We start from the raw sequence: 14251 nt of genomic DNA, 5'->3' as shown, positions 1-14251 counted from the left end.
GCGGGGGAGCTGCTGCCCCGGCGCTGACAGGAAGCTGAAGGGGAAGAAAGTAGCACCAATAAAACCCCAAAAAAATGGAAAAAAAGGGGAAAAAAGGGGAAAAAGGGGGAAAAGAAAGAAGACGGGCAGAAGCGGGATGGCTGGCTGAGCCCTCGCCGCGGGGGAGACACCGGTGATTTGGGGAGGGGAATGAGCCTGGGGGAGCTGGGGGGGAGCGCGGTGCTGAGCACGGTGCTGAGCGCCGGGGGCCACGGGGCCTGGGCGCCACGGCGAGGGACGGTGCCGGGAGGGTGGCCCTGCAGCGGGGGTGCGCGGGGGGCTCATGCAGGGGGGCTGCACACCGGGGGGGGCGAGGGGAGGCTGCGCGTCGTGTGTGCGCACCGCACCCGAGCGCCGTGGGCTGCACCGTGCCCGAGCGCCGTGGCCACGCGTGGTGGGCAAGCGCTGCACCCAAGCACGGTGGCCACGTATGGTGGGCGAGCACCATTCCTGGGTGGCCATACTCAAGCACTGTGAGTGAGCACCGTGCCCAAGCGCTGCGTCCAAGCACCGTGGCCACGCGTGGTGGGCAAGCGCTGCACCCAAGCACGGTGGCCACGCACCGTGTCCACGCATGGTGGGTGAGCACTGTTCCTGGGTGGCCATACTCAAGCACCGTGGGTGAGCACCGTGCCCAAGCGCTGCGTCCAAGCACCATGGCCATGCGTGGTGGGCAAGTGCTGCACCCAAGCACGGTGGCCACGCACCGTGTCTGCTCATGGTGGGCAAGCACCATTCCTGGGTGGTCACACTCAAGCACCATGGGTGAGCACCATATCCGAGCGCTGCGTCCAAGCACCGTGGCCACATGTGGTGGGCAAGTGCTGCACCCACGCACGGTGGCCACGCACCGTGTCTGCTCATGGTGGGCGAGCACCGCACCCAAGCACGGTGGCCACGCATGGTGGGCGAGCACCGTGCCTGGGTGCCGTGTCCAAGCACCGTGGGTGAGCACTGTGCCCAAGCGCTGCATCCAAGCACTGTGGCCACACGTGGTGGGCAAGCACTGCACTCAAGCACGGTGGCCACACACTGTGTCCGCGTATGGTGGGCAAGCACCGTGCCCAAGCGCCGTGGCCACGCATGGTGGGCAAGCACCGTGCCTGGGTGGCCATGCTCAAGCTCCGTGGGTTAGCACCGTGCCCGAGCACCGTGGCCAAGCGTTGTGGCCACGCATGGTGGGCGAGCACCGTGCCCGAGCACCGTGGGGGTCCACCGTGCCTGAGCGCTGTGCCCAAGCACTGTGTCCACGCACGTGACCGTGCACCGCACCCAAGCACCGTGTCCGCGTATGGTGGGCGAGCACCGTGCCTGTGCGCCATGGCCAAGCACCGTGGGGGTGCACGGTGGGTGAGCACCATGCCCTAGCACCACACCCAAACACCGTGTCTGTGCATGGTGGGCAAGCACCGTGCACGAGCACCATGGCCAAACACTGTGGCCAAGCTCCGTGTCCACGTGTGGTGGGCGAGCGCCATGCCCTCACCCCGTATCCATGGAGCAAGCCCAAGCACCATGTCCAGGCACCACGTCTGTGGACCGTGCCCTGGCACCGTGCCCTCGCACCCTCTCCATGCCCGGGGACCCTGTTCAAGCACCATGGCCGTGCCCGAACACCATGTCTGAGCACCACGGTCACGCACGGTGCTGGAGCACCGTGGCCATGCACAGCACCTGAGCGCCGTATCCACACGCCGTGCCCTTGCACCGTGCCTGTGCACCATGTGTGCACAGCACCCCTGGGCGCCAGGCTGAGCACCCTGCCCCAGCACCGTGCCCATGCACCGTGTCCGAGCACGTTTGCACACCCTGGCTGAGCACCGAGTCCACACACCGTGTCCAAGCACCGCGGCTGAGTGCCATGTTCACGCATCGTGGCTGAGCACCGTGTCCACGCACCATGTCCAAGCACCACGGTTGAGCACCGTGCCCGAGCACCATGTCCATGCACCATCTCCAAGCACCACAGCAGAGCACCGTGCCCGAGCACCACATCCAAGCACCGCGGTTGAGCACCATGGCCAAGCACCATGTTCACACACCACGTCTGAGCACCAGGTCCACGATGTGTGGCTGAGCACCGTGCCCAAACACCATGTCCACGCACCATGTCCAAGCACCGTGGCCAATCACCATGTTCACACGCCACATCCGAGCACCACGTCCATGATGTGTGGCCGAGCACCATGTCCACGCACCACATCCAAGCACCACAGCAGAGCACCGTGCCTGAGCACCAGGTTCGCACACCCTGGTCAAGCACCGTGTCCACACACCACATTCAAGCACCATGTCCACGATGTGTGGCCAAGCACCATGCCCAAGCACCATGTCCACGCACCATGTCCAAGCACCACGGTAAGCACCATGTTCACACACCATGTCTGAGCACCACGTCCATGATGTGTGGCTGAGCACCGTGCCCAAACACATGGCCATGATGCGTGGCTGAGCACCGTGCACGAGCACCGTGTCCATGTAGCATGTCCAAGCACCACAGTCGAGCACCATGTTCACACACCACGTCCGAGCACCAAGTCCATGATGTGTGGCCGAGCACCGTGCCCAAACACCACGGCCACGCACCATGTCCAAGCACCACAGCAGAGCACCGTGCCCGAGCACCACATCCACGCACCCTGGCTGAGCACCGTGTCCATGCACCACATCCAAGCACCATGTCCATGATGTGCGGCCAAGCACCGTGCCCGAGCACCATGTCCACGCACCATGTCCAAGCACCGCGGTTGAGCACTGTGGCCAATCACCACGTTCACACACCACGTCCGAGCACCACATCCACGATGTGTGGCCGAGCACCATGCCCAAACACCACGGCCATGCACCACGTCCAAGCACCACAGCAGAGCACCGTGCCCGAGCACCACGTCCACACACCCTGGCTGAGCACCGTGCCTGAGCACCATGTCCACACACCACATCCCAGCACCGTGGTCGAGCACCGTGGCAATTCACCATGGCCATGATGTGTGGCCGAGCACCGTGTCCACGCACCATGTCCAGGCACCATGTCCACAATGTGTGGCTGAGCACCGTGCCCAAGCACCACATCCACACACCCTGGCCAAGCACCGTCCCCGAGCACCATGGCCATGATGCGTGGCCGAGCACCGTGCCCGAGCACCATGTCCACGCACCATGTCCAAGCACCGCGGTCGAGCACCGTGGCCAGTCACCATGTTCACACACCACATCCAAGCACCACGTCCACGATGTGTGGCTGAGCAGCGCGCCCGAGCACCATGTCCACGCACCATGTCCAAGCACCACGTCCACGCACCGCGGGCTGAGCACCGTGGCCAAGCACCACGTTCACACGCCCTGGCCGAGCACCGTGCCTACGCACCACATTCGAGCACCATGTCCACGACGCGTGGCCGAGCACCGTGCCCCAGCACCGCAACTGAGCACCTCGTCCAAGCACCACACCCGCACACGGCTCTCCTGCCGGCACCCCGGCCCCGCACTGGAGGGGAACGGCTCCACCGCGAGCCCGGTCGGCGGGACGCTTCCGACGCCGCACCGATTTCAGTTTGCATAAACCCAACCAGATCCCGGCACGCTTCGAGCTGTCGCTCCGGAAAAGTAAACTTCCTTCTCAACGACATTGCTTTTTTTTTTTTTTTTTTCTTGGTTCCCTAGTTTCGTATATACATTAGTAGCACCTCAGCGAGATGGAATCAGGCAGAAGCGTGATACAGTTTGTTAAAACACCATAGCACCGTTTTTATTAGAAGATTTCATTTAATAAAAATATGCCTTATAGAGCCCACTAAGCATACTCCAGTATTAAAAGGAAAAATCAGCAATTGAGGCACCTCAGGGATTCTGGTTTCCTTCTCCTTCCCGTGCCTCGTCCCGAGAGCATCGAGATGGGGGGGGGGGAACCCCGAAACGTGTCCCCCGTTCCCCTCCCGAGGCGAAGCATCGCGGCCGGAAAAGCCAAAGCGGGGTGGCAGGAGCCCGTCAGGGCTCCCTGCGCCAAGCTCTCCCCAGGGTTTCTACCGCGGGCGTTGTTCTAGCACCATTGTGGCCATGACCTGCTGCAAAATTAGGTCCCCATCCCACCCCGAAGCAATTAAAAACATCCCCCCGCCCCAGCAAGTCCCCCTTAACGCCGCGACCCCCCTGGCTTCGGCACGGGTGGGATGAGCACGGCCACCGGGACAGGTAAAGGAAAAGATTTTGCTTGAAAAACAGCCTCTCAGCAGCAAGGGGTAAAGACGAGTTTTCGTAGAAGAAGTCTGAAGCGTGCTAATTTTTAATGACTGAGATTTGAGGTAGGTTAGACGTTATGTAGTGTAAAAACGTGAGACTGCAGCAGTTCTCGCTCCCCGACCCGCAGCACCGGCATCTCCCCGCTTACCCGGGTTGAACCCGCCGGAGCCAACGCCGCGCCGGACCGAACCCCCTCCCTGCACCAAAAAAAAACCTCCGAGGAAGCAGGACTTAGACAGGTTACACGGACCCTCGCCTTCTCCGAACGCACCCTTTTTCCTCCCGACTCTAAACCCATCCAGGCGAAGCTCGCAAGGCACCCCCGCCACGACAGTCAGACGAGACCCCGGGCGATGCAAACCGGGGCCGGCACCCGAATCCGGCCCCGCCGAACGCCGCTGGCGGGGAGCAGCCGGGTCCCCTTTTCGCCCTCCAAACCACATCGACACGTCGGGTCCCCGCGCTGGAACCGGCATCGCCCGCAGGCATCCCTAAAATCTGACTTGCCATCGACTCTTACAATCCTGATATGCTATTGGGTATTTATAAGAAAAGCGGTAATAGCTCGTTGAGTTTCCTTGTCAAATATACGCGACTTTACAGATTACGGTTAAAAAAAAAAATTAATTATGAAGGACGGACAAAGCATGTTAAATATTCTGCCAGTATTTACAGTTCTCCCACAATAATCTTGTTTAAAACATACTGCTTTCAAGTTGTTGGGGGGGGGAGAGGGGCGGGGAGGAAAGAGGGGATTTGTTTTTTAAGTTTTGCTTTTGTTTTTAAATCTAGGTGAAAGTGCTTTTAAAAAAATTCTTTCCCTATTTACAGGTTTAAAATCAGACCACGTAAATGTTCAGGCTGTTTTACCGAGATCCTGCTGATCTGTGCCAGTGCGCAAGGAAGGAGGGTGACAGTAAACACAAGGTGATTTCTGCACGGTGACGGCGTCGGCTCTGGCTCGCTGGCTCTCCAAAAGGCACCTCAAAGTGCAAAAGCAACGACCCCGGGGACGCCGGCACCCGGATTCGGCCACGCCGCCCTCCCGGTGAGCCGCGGGGGAGCTCGCCCGCCCGCCCGTCCATCCCGGCGCGGCTTCGGCATCGGCGACGGGCGGAAAGTCTCGACTGAGATTGTTCGAAAAGCACCACGCGGTTTTTGTCGTCGCTGGGTTGTTTGTTTGTTTGTTTGTTTTTTGCGGGAAGAACGGCGATCCGTAGGAAGGAGGGATGGCACCCGGGGAGAGAAAAAGCACCGAGCCCCGGCGGCGCTTGCCGCCGCGCCGGTTCGCCGGCACCGGCGGGGAAGGCGGACCAGCGGGGGTTTTGGCCAGCCAAGTCTTGGGATTCGCTCTTCCCAGAGCCGATCGCACGGAGAAAGTCCCCCGGAGACGGAAAGCACCAGACTTTAGCAACAGTGATGTACAGAGAGCAACACTAGCTATTCACAGTTTGGGGTTGGTTTGTGTTTTTTTTTTTTTCCTGTTTTTTTTTCTTTCTGTTTTTGTCCTGTCGGCTCCTTTAGAGATGCTGCCGCCGCCGTCGCCGCCGCTCTCCCTGGGGCCTTCGGCAAAGGAGCCCCCAAGTCCGAGCCCGAGCGCGGCGCCCCGGCAGCGGCAGTCCCCAGCCCGGACGTGTCCTGAGGTCTCCGGCGCCGGGAAAGACGCCGGCTCGCTCCGTCCCGGCGGAGCCGATCCCGCCGGCGGCGAGAAGCCAGGCGAAGACGCGCCATCCCAGGATGTCCCGCTCACAAGCGGGTCTCCCGTTGCTGTAAGAAAGGACTCCTCGAGTTGCAAAATAGATATTATTTAGGTCCTTGGGAAAAAAAAATGATCGGATGTTCAGCGTGTCCGGCTGACGGTAAAGCACACGATCCCGCCAGGCCCCACGCGTTGGAGCTGGAGGGAGTCACCTCTTGCCTTTAAGCTGGTTTGGTGTTCAGGTTGTTTTTTATTTGTGTTTAGGGTTTTTTTTTTTCGATGGTGGATTCTTTTTTGAAGATCAGCTTCGTCGTTGTCGTCGGAGTAAAAAATAAAATAAAATAAAATCCAATAAATAGGTATTTTTAAGTGGAATTAAAAACCTCTCCTTTGCGAAAGGACGCTATAAACTTCTCCCTCCACTCGCGTGGCGCACGAGGCTAGATTAAAAAAACGCGGAGATATAAATATGAGATTACCGAAAAGCATCAAACAGCATCATCCCTCTTTTTGTTTTTTTATCGAGTTTTGCTTTGTTTGCCAACTCCTCGCCAAGCGCAGCTCTCCGACAGCGTGCGCCCGCACCGGCTCCGCTGTTTCCAAGCGTGCGTGTTGGGTTCACTTTCTGTGGGTTGGTTGGGTTTTTTTGTTGTTGTTGTTGTGTTTTGCTTCGTTTTTGTCTATTTTTTTTTTTTCTTCTCCCCCACGCCCGAGGAGAAAGCACCACGAAGCAACGCCGGGCTCCGGCGCTGCCGAGGGTTGAGGTAAGATGGGGCCGCGGCGGTTGCCTCCGTCTCAGATCCAGCGGCTGTAGGGGCCCGTCACCTTGGTGTAGGCGTAGGAGGACACAGTGATGGCGGAGTTGGTGGGGATGGCCACCGCCTGCCGCGTGGGGACCGAGTCCCTCCTCTCCTTGCTGGGCGCCTCGGTCGCCAACGCGCCGCCCCACTTGCGTTTCTTGGCGAAGGCTTTGGCGTCCGGCGGGAGACCCAGGCGTGCCGCCTCCTCTTGCCGGGCCCGAGCCCGCTCCGCCAACTGCTTCATCTTGGCCTCCCACAGCGCCAGGCCGTGGTTGGGCTGGTTCAAGTTCTTGTGTTGGTAGAAGACCAGGGAGATGCGGGTGGGGTGGCAGCGGTTGGGTTTCTTCAGCGGGGTGGTGGCGTGGAGCTCGCGGCGGGCGCACTCGATGAGGATGGAGCCGTGGGCGGGCGCCACGGCCACCCCGCCGATGTTCTCGTCCAGGAAGTTGTGCTCGCTGTCTGACCACTCCTCCTCCTCTTCCTCATCCTCCTCCTCGTCCTCCTCTTCCTCTTCCTTCACCGCCTTCTCCGGCAGATCCTCCTCCAAGCCGAAGGGGTCCCACGGCTTCTCCCGGCGGGGCCCTGCCGCCCCCTTCTCACCCACCGCCGCCTCCCACAGCTTCTCCGGCAGCCCCGGGCTGGGCGCCGGCGTCCTCCGCTCCTCCGCCTTCACCGAGCCCCACGGCTCCTCGGGGAAGCTGGCCAGCCCCGGCAGGGCCGAGCTGAAACCCAGCGGCCCCAGCAGGCTCGAGGTGCCTGTGCCGGCCAGCGCCGCTTCCCCCAGCTTGCAGGGGCTCCACGGTTTCGGCAGCAAGCCCGAGCCACGCGTCGCCGCCTCTCCCGCCAGCACGTTGGGCCACTGCTTCTCCGGTGGCGGCAAGCGCGCGGCGGCGTCGAAGGCGCTGGGCTTCTCCCGCCCGCCTGAACCCAGCGCCAGGGCGCTCCACGAGCCCTCCGTCGTGCTAGTCCTCTCGGGGGAAGACATGCCCCGGGACGCTTTGAAAGGGCTCCACCGCTGCTCCGGCCCCCCGCCGCGCGCCGGGACAGCTGGCAGGGCTAAGCCAGCGCCAGGCATGGCCACAGTGCCGGGAAGGGGCTCGATGGCAGGAGGAGGGTCCGGAGGCTCCTGCTTGATGGGCCGGCTGCTGAAACAGTTCTGTGCAAACGATGGCGTCTCCTCCGAGCCCGAGCTAGTCCTGTGCGCCCCGGCCGCCGCCGCTTTCTGCTGGCTGGCGTAGCGGTTAGCCCGCTCGTAGGTGCGCTGGTGATGGTTTTTGCTCCGGACGCTGTGCGGGATGGGCTCGGGGAAATCGGAGTTCCCGTAGGTGTGGTTGAGGCTCTCCTGCAACGCCGGGACGTCGGGCTTCTTCTCGTAGCCGTTGCTCACCCAGCTGCTCCCGCTCCTCTCGGGCACCCCGTAATTCAGAAACTGCGAGGGGAACACGTGGTTGCTGGAAAAGCCGTAATACCCGAAGGAGGGAAGCGCAAACTTGGAGTGAAACCCGTTCACGGAAGGCAGATTGGGCTGTGCATAGTAGGAATGGTAAGAGTAAACACTGTTCATGCTGTACGGGTCGGAGGGCCGGCAGCTGCCCAGCACCGAGTAGCTCTCCACCACCGCGTTGCCGTTGTACTTGAAGGCGTTGTAATGGCTCTGCGGCTCCACCTTGATGGAAGGTTTCAGCGGCTGCGGGGGCAGCCCGCTTTTCAACGCCATACCTGCGGGCACAGCACACACAGCCCCCGTGACCCACCAGCCGAGGAAGGCACCGGTGGGGAGCAAGGACCCCAAAAACTCAGCCAGACTCAAAAATCTCACGGTGATGGGCTTAACACCGGCCGAGCGCAGAGGTCAGCACCGCCCAGCACCGCCCGGTGCGCTGGCACCGATCCACACCCGCGCTCCAGGCTGCGGCGAGAGCTCCCCACCGCACCACAGTACAGGAAAAAAACCCAGGCACCACACAAATGCCATCCTGCACCCCAAAACACCGAGCGCTCAACGGCACCAGCCTGAGGAAGCCCCCAACCGCATCCCTGTCCCCTCAACACTTTCCATCAGCGTGGGGCGGCAGGACCTCAGCTCTGCCCCCGTTACCTGCGTTTTGCTGGAGCATGGGGAGCTCGAGCGCTTCCTGCTTGATCTTCTCTGGCGTCATCAGCTTCTCTTTCTGCAGCTTCTTCTTCTCCGCGGCGGCTTTCTTCGCTTCCAGCTGCCTCTGCCGGCAGGACTTGGCAGGCTCAGGCAGCTTGCGGACCTCGCGGGGGAAGGACGTGAGCACCTGGATGGCCCCGCTGCCCACCTTGGCGTTTTGGTTCTCCTCGCTGCCGAACTCATCCGTGCTGGACATCTTGTAGAGGGGGAGGACGTGCAGTTGCTCATCTTCGGGGATTTTCCCCACCACGCGATTGTCTTCCTTCGTCAGCGTGCAGACCTGGGGGAGCGCAGGGTGCCATCAGCGGGACGCTGCCGGACGCAGTCCCTGGGGGACGGGGGTGAAACCTCCTTATTCCCCCCAGGGGTGTGAAGCCACACCAGCCTGGGACCCCCCCACCCCACACCGGCCCCCAGCCAGCGTTCGGAAACCTTCCACGAGGTTTGGATTGGGCAAAAGCAAACACACGGTTCCCGTAGGCACTGTGCTTTAGCCTAGCTGGGGTGGCTTCAGCACCCCACAGACCTGAGCTGTTGGATATGGAGCAGGGGACCCAGAATACACAATGTCCAATTGCAATATAATTCAGGACATGTTGCCTCAATGATACTTATGTGGCTTCTCAGTTGGTATAAAAATCTCGATTGTGGATTTCTCCTGGGAGATTAGAAATTATTTAAAATTTTTAAAATTAAAAAAAAAAAAAGTGAGGAGTGGCTGAGGGAACTGGGGGGGGTTTATTCTGGAGAAGAGGAGGCTGAGGGGAGACCTCATGGCCCTCTCCAACTCCCTGAAAGGAGGGTGCAGAGAGGGGGGATGAGTCTCTTGAGCCAAGGAACCAGCACCAGGCCAAGAGGGAATGGCCTCAAGCTGCGGCAGGGCAGGGTCAGACTGGCTCTTAGGAAGGATTTCTTTGCAGAAGGGGCTGTTGGGCGTTGGAATGGGCTGCCCAGGGCAGGGGGGGAGTCCCCATCCCTGGAGGGGTTGAAGAGTCGGGTTGAGCCAGCGCTGAGGGATCTGGTGGAGTTGGGAACGGTCAGGGTGAGGTTCATGGTTGGACTGGAGGAGCTTCAAGGGCTTTTCCAACCCAGAGGATTCTGGGATTTGAGGTGTGGAAACACGGAGGACTGGCCACCGGATTCATGCAACTATGACAACTGGGGACAGTGGCGACCGAGTGGCTCAAAAAGGAGCATCCTAAAACAGGGGGGGAGCATCCCGAAAAGCCCCTCCAACCACCTGCTTACCACCGTGCAGCCGTTGTAGAGGTTATGCTGATCTTTGTGAGCGTGAGCGCAGAAGTCCATGCACGCCGTCACTCCTGAGAACGGCCTCCCCTCCTTCAAGCCCAGCCGGCAGTCTATCGCTACGTCCTCGTTGGTAACCTGGTGGAAGGAGGAGAGGGCTCTGGTTATCCGAAATCTCCTACGTGCCACCACCCCACACCCGTTTCTGCTGGCCGCCGGGCCGACGTATTCCAAAGGGGACGAGCGGGTGGCCAGTACCTGGTTTTGGTAGGCTTGCGGTGCCAGCCTCTTGTAAAGCGGAGCAACCTCGGTGGCCAAGTCCTGAAAGCTTTTCCGGAGCAGCTCTTCCTGCGGTAGGGAAACGAGGAGGATGTCACCCAGGGGTTTCGGCAGCGGGGACAGAAGTGGGGGCAGAGCCCCCACACGCCACGCCACGTCCGACCACCCTTCCCACGATGATCAGGCTTAAATTCCTGGTGACATTTTGGCCGTTCAAGCTCCAGCCTCAGCGTCTTTTCTGCTTTTACTTGCTCAACCCATGAGCCCTCTGGCATCTTCCTTGGGGTTTCCAGAGAGACCCCATTCGTTGGGACACCAAGACGAGCCTGCCCTCTGGTTTCACCAGCTTGGCTTTCTTTCCCCCATCTCCCTAATTCAACAAAAATCCCACAAGAAAACTTATTTTCAGGCTTCCCCCCTGCAAAGCTCAGAGCTGGGGGTAAAAGAAGATCCAAACCCACAGCCCCACCGGTGCTGCCCCACTTCGCCCGTGTCACCCACCTCTTTGGGATTGTCCCCCACCAGCCTGAACTTGCGGGGAGTTTTGCTCCGGGCGTATTTGCAGCCATTAAAATACATGCTCCAAGAGCAGCCGAAGGAGAAGGAAGCGCCGCAGGTGTTGGGGTCTTTGCCTTGGCACGCGCAGGTCCGGCTGCGGGAGGGACACCGCAGAGGAGTGTCAGCCGCCGGCGCGGTGATGGCAGCTCCGAAAATAGGGGGGAAACCCGCACCCCCCTTCCCACCCCGTGTCTCCCCGAAGCGGACCGGTGGCACGGTGCGACTTACTCGTCGTTCAAGCCGCAGCGGCGGCTGGTGGGGTTGCCGTACTTGGTGAGGGTGTCGGTGAGCTCCTGGTAGAGCGTATCGCCCAGCGTGCGGGGGATGCCCTCCCAGGCCAGGATCAGGATGATGATGACAGCGTTCTGGCAGTGGTGGCCGGCCCGGTGTCGCACCAGGCACAGCAGCTTCTCCTCTTGGTTGTGTCTCCGGATCACCTGGAAAAAAAACAAAGGGGCCAAGTCAGACCACTCCAATGGCAAACGCTTCCCAGGATGGGGAGGACCCCAAAAGCGGGTCCTGGCTGCCTTCCGCAGCGCCCTGCGGGGGTTTGTTGGGGCAGAGCTGTGGGGGCTCCCATGGTGGCCTTCACCCCCACAGTTTTGGGGTGCCGGGAGCAGGGACGTGCCAGGCTGACGTGCAGTTCGTGCAGCTCAGCCGGTGCAGAGGGCGGGAAGCCCCGGGGAGTTTCCCTGGGGGTGGCTGTCACCACTCTCACTTCCTCCTTGCCTGCCACAGATCGAACATCCCCCCCCTGCTCGCTGCAGCCACGGGACCTCCTCGTCCCCCAGGCAGGAGCGTTCCCTTGGGGAGGGCTCTGAGCAGGGATGAGAGCCGGGGTGCAGACACTCACCCACTTGGCGATGGGGCAGCCCCGGGAGCTCTTGCCCTCCTTCCCCGTGTAGATGACCTTCTCGATGCGGATGGCCTTGCCCTTCTCGCCGTACCTGCAGGGGACAGGCGTCAGACCTGCTCATCCCCCATCACAAGTCCCCCACTTGCCCTCATGAGCCCCTCACAAGCCCCCACTCGCCTCACAGGACCCCACTTGCCCTCAGTGGACCCCTCATGAGCCCCCCACAGGCCTCCTCATTCTCAGGAGCCTCCGCTCGCCTTCATACAACCCCACAGGACCCCACTTGCCCTTGTAAGCCCCTGCTTATCCTCCTGGGACACCATTTACCCTCATGGGATCCCTCAGATCCCCACTCGCCCTCACAGGACCCCTCACAAGCCCTGGTTCTCCCTCACGGGCTCCCACTCATCCTCAGGAGCCCCCGTTCACCCTCACAGGACCCCATGGGACTCAACTCGCTCTCATGAGCCCCCACTCACCCTCACAGGACCCCGTGGGCCCCCCACTCACCCTCACAATCCCCCCCTTCACCCTCAGGGCCCCCCAGGACAGGACAGGACGAGACGAGGACCCTTACCGCTCCTCCATGAGCTCCCTGATGGACGCCACAGTGGGCCCCGAGCCCAGGTGGGTGTAATACGGCCCCTCGTCCTTCTCCACGATTTGCTCTGCAGAGGCAGGAGGGGGGGACAGAGATTTTGGGGTTTGCACCTCCAGCAGCCACCCCAAAGGATACCAAACTCCCAAATTCCCTCAAACCAAGCACTCGTGCACCAGAAATCAAAGGTTCCTCAATGGCGTCTCCCCCTACGAGCACCAGGGAAGGGAAGCTGCAATTAGGGGTTCGTTAAACAGCCCGCGGGCTCCTCTTCATTTTCTGCTCTGGAAGATGCTCCCAGCACTAAAATACCGCTGGGCAACAAGGGGAGGGGTGCTCAAACCCACACCCATTGGCACCCATCCCCTTTGGGGACCCAAAAATCTCCCCGAGCAGCCGCAGCCCCTCCGAGCATCCCAGCAGCAACTGCGGCTCCATCCTGGCACGGGGGATTTGCGCCGGGCGCTCGAGCGCGGTGCGTTACGAGGAGCTCTGCCGAGAAGGAGCGATTAACAGCGGCGGGTGATTCGGCCTATAAACCCCTCTCCTCACCCCCAGCCCCCCTGCTCCCTGCCACCTCCCACCCTGGGCACCCACCTGGCCCCGCTCACTGGGACCAGCCCAGCCGGACACTGCTAAAACCATCACGGGATGATTTTGGGGCTGAAAACTACTGCTGCCTGCTTTTAGGTTTGCCTGGAGGATTTGGGGATGTTCACAGATGCCCTGAGCTGGCTGAGCCCGTGCCAGGAAGGAGCTGCTGCACGGGGGAGAGGGTGAAGGATGCTGGGGCTACGGGAGAAGGATGCCGGGGCTACGGGAGAAGGATGCTGGGGCTACGGGAGAAGGATGCCGGGGCTATGGGAGAAGGATGCTGGGGCTACGGGAGAAGGATGCCGGGGCTACGGGAGAAGGATGCTGGGGCTACGGGAGAAGGATGCCAGGGCTATGGGGGAAGGATGCCGGGGCTACGGGGGAAGGATGCTGGGGCTACGGGAGAAGGATGCCGGGGCTACGGGGGAAGGATGCCGGGGCTACGGGAGAAGGATGCTGGGGCTACGGGAGAAGGATGCCGGGGCTACGGGAGAAGGATGCCGGGGCTACGGGGGAAGGATGCTGGGGCTACGGGAGAAGGATGCCGGGGCTACGGGGGAAGGATGCCGGGGCTACGGGGGAAGGATGCCGGGGCTACGGGAGAAGGATGCTGGGGCTACGGGAGAAGGATGCCGGGGCTACGGGAGAAGGATGCCGGGGCTACGGGGGAAGGATGCTGGGGCTACGGGAGAAGGATGCCGGGGCTACGGGGGAAGGATGCCGGGGCTACGGGGGAAGGATGCCGGGGCTACGGGAGAAGGATGCCGGGGCTACGGGAGAAGGATGCCGGGGCTACGGGAGAAGGATGCCGGGGCTACGGGGGAAGGATGCCGGGGCTACGGGAGAAGGATGCTGGGGCTACGGGAGAAGGATGCTGGGGCTACGGGAGAAGGATGCTGGGGCTACGGGAGAAGGATGCCGGGGCTATGGGAGGATGCTGGGGCTACAGGAGAAGGATGCCGGCGCTACGGGAAAAGGATGCCAGGGCTATGGGAGAAGGATGCCGGGGCTGCGGGAAAAGGATGCCGGGGCTGCGGGAAAAGGATGCCGGGGCTACGGGAGGATGCTGAGGCTACAGGAGAAGGATGCCAGGGCTACAGCTCTGCGAGCAACATGTCCCCCCCCCGCAGCAACAAACCCCTCAGGGCTTTTAGGGCACGAAGGTGCCGGCACGGGAAGCAGAAGA

The 14251-nt window shown here is 61.4% G+C and overlaps 1 protein-coding gene across 2 annotated transcripts in view; it reads right to left on the bottom strand.

Moving 5' to 3' along the window:
* Nucleotides 1–6502: 6502 nt before the first annotated feature.
* TET3 (tet methylcytosine dioxygenase 3) overlaps nt 6503–14251 on the bottom strand; it is a 28512-nt gene continuing 20763 nt past the window's right edge. For both annotated transcript variants that reach the window (XM_074808137.1, XM_074808136.1), the window contains exons 3-10: nt 12451–12541; nt 11871–11964; nt 11246–11454; nt 10961–11111; nt 10439–10528; nt 10181–10318; nt 8876–9212; nt 6503–8496 (exon numbers count right to left, since the gene is read on the bottom strand). In XM_074808137.1, the coding sequence (XP_074664238.1) occupies nt 6773–8496; nt 8876–9212; nt 10181–10318; nt 10439–10528; nt 10961–11111; nt 11246–11454; nt 11871–11964; nt 12451–12541 (2834 nt within the window). In that variant the 3' untranslated portion in view covers nt 6503–6772. The remainder of the gene's footprint in view (nt 8497–8875; nt 9213–10180; nt 10319–10438; nt 10529–10960; nt 11112–11245; nt 11455–11870; nt 11965–12450; nt 12542–14251) is intronic.

Source organism: Strix aluco, chromosome 28, assembly GCF_031877795.1.
Source record: "Strix aluco isolate bStrAlu1 chromosome 28, bStrAlu1.hap1, whole genome shotgun sequence".
NCBI lineage: Eukaryota > Metazoa > Chordata > Aves > Strigiformes > Strigidae > Strix > Strix aluco.
The sequence above is the reverse complement of the archived record's forward strand: the minus strand, read 5'-3'. Positions and strand labels throughout refer to the sequence as shown.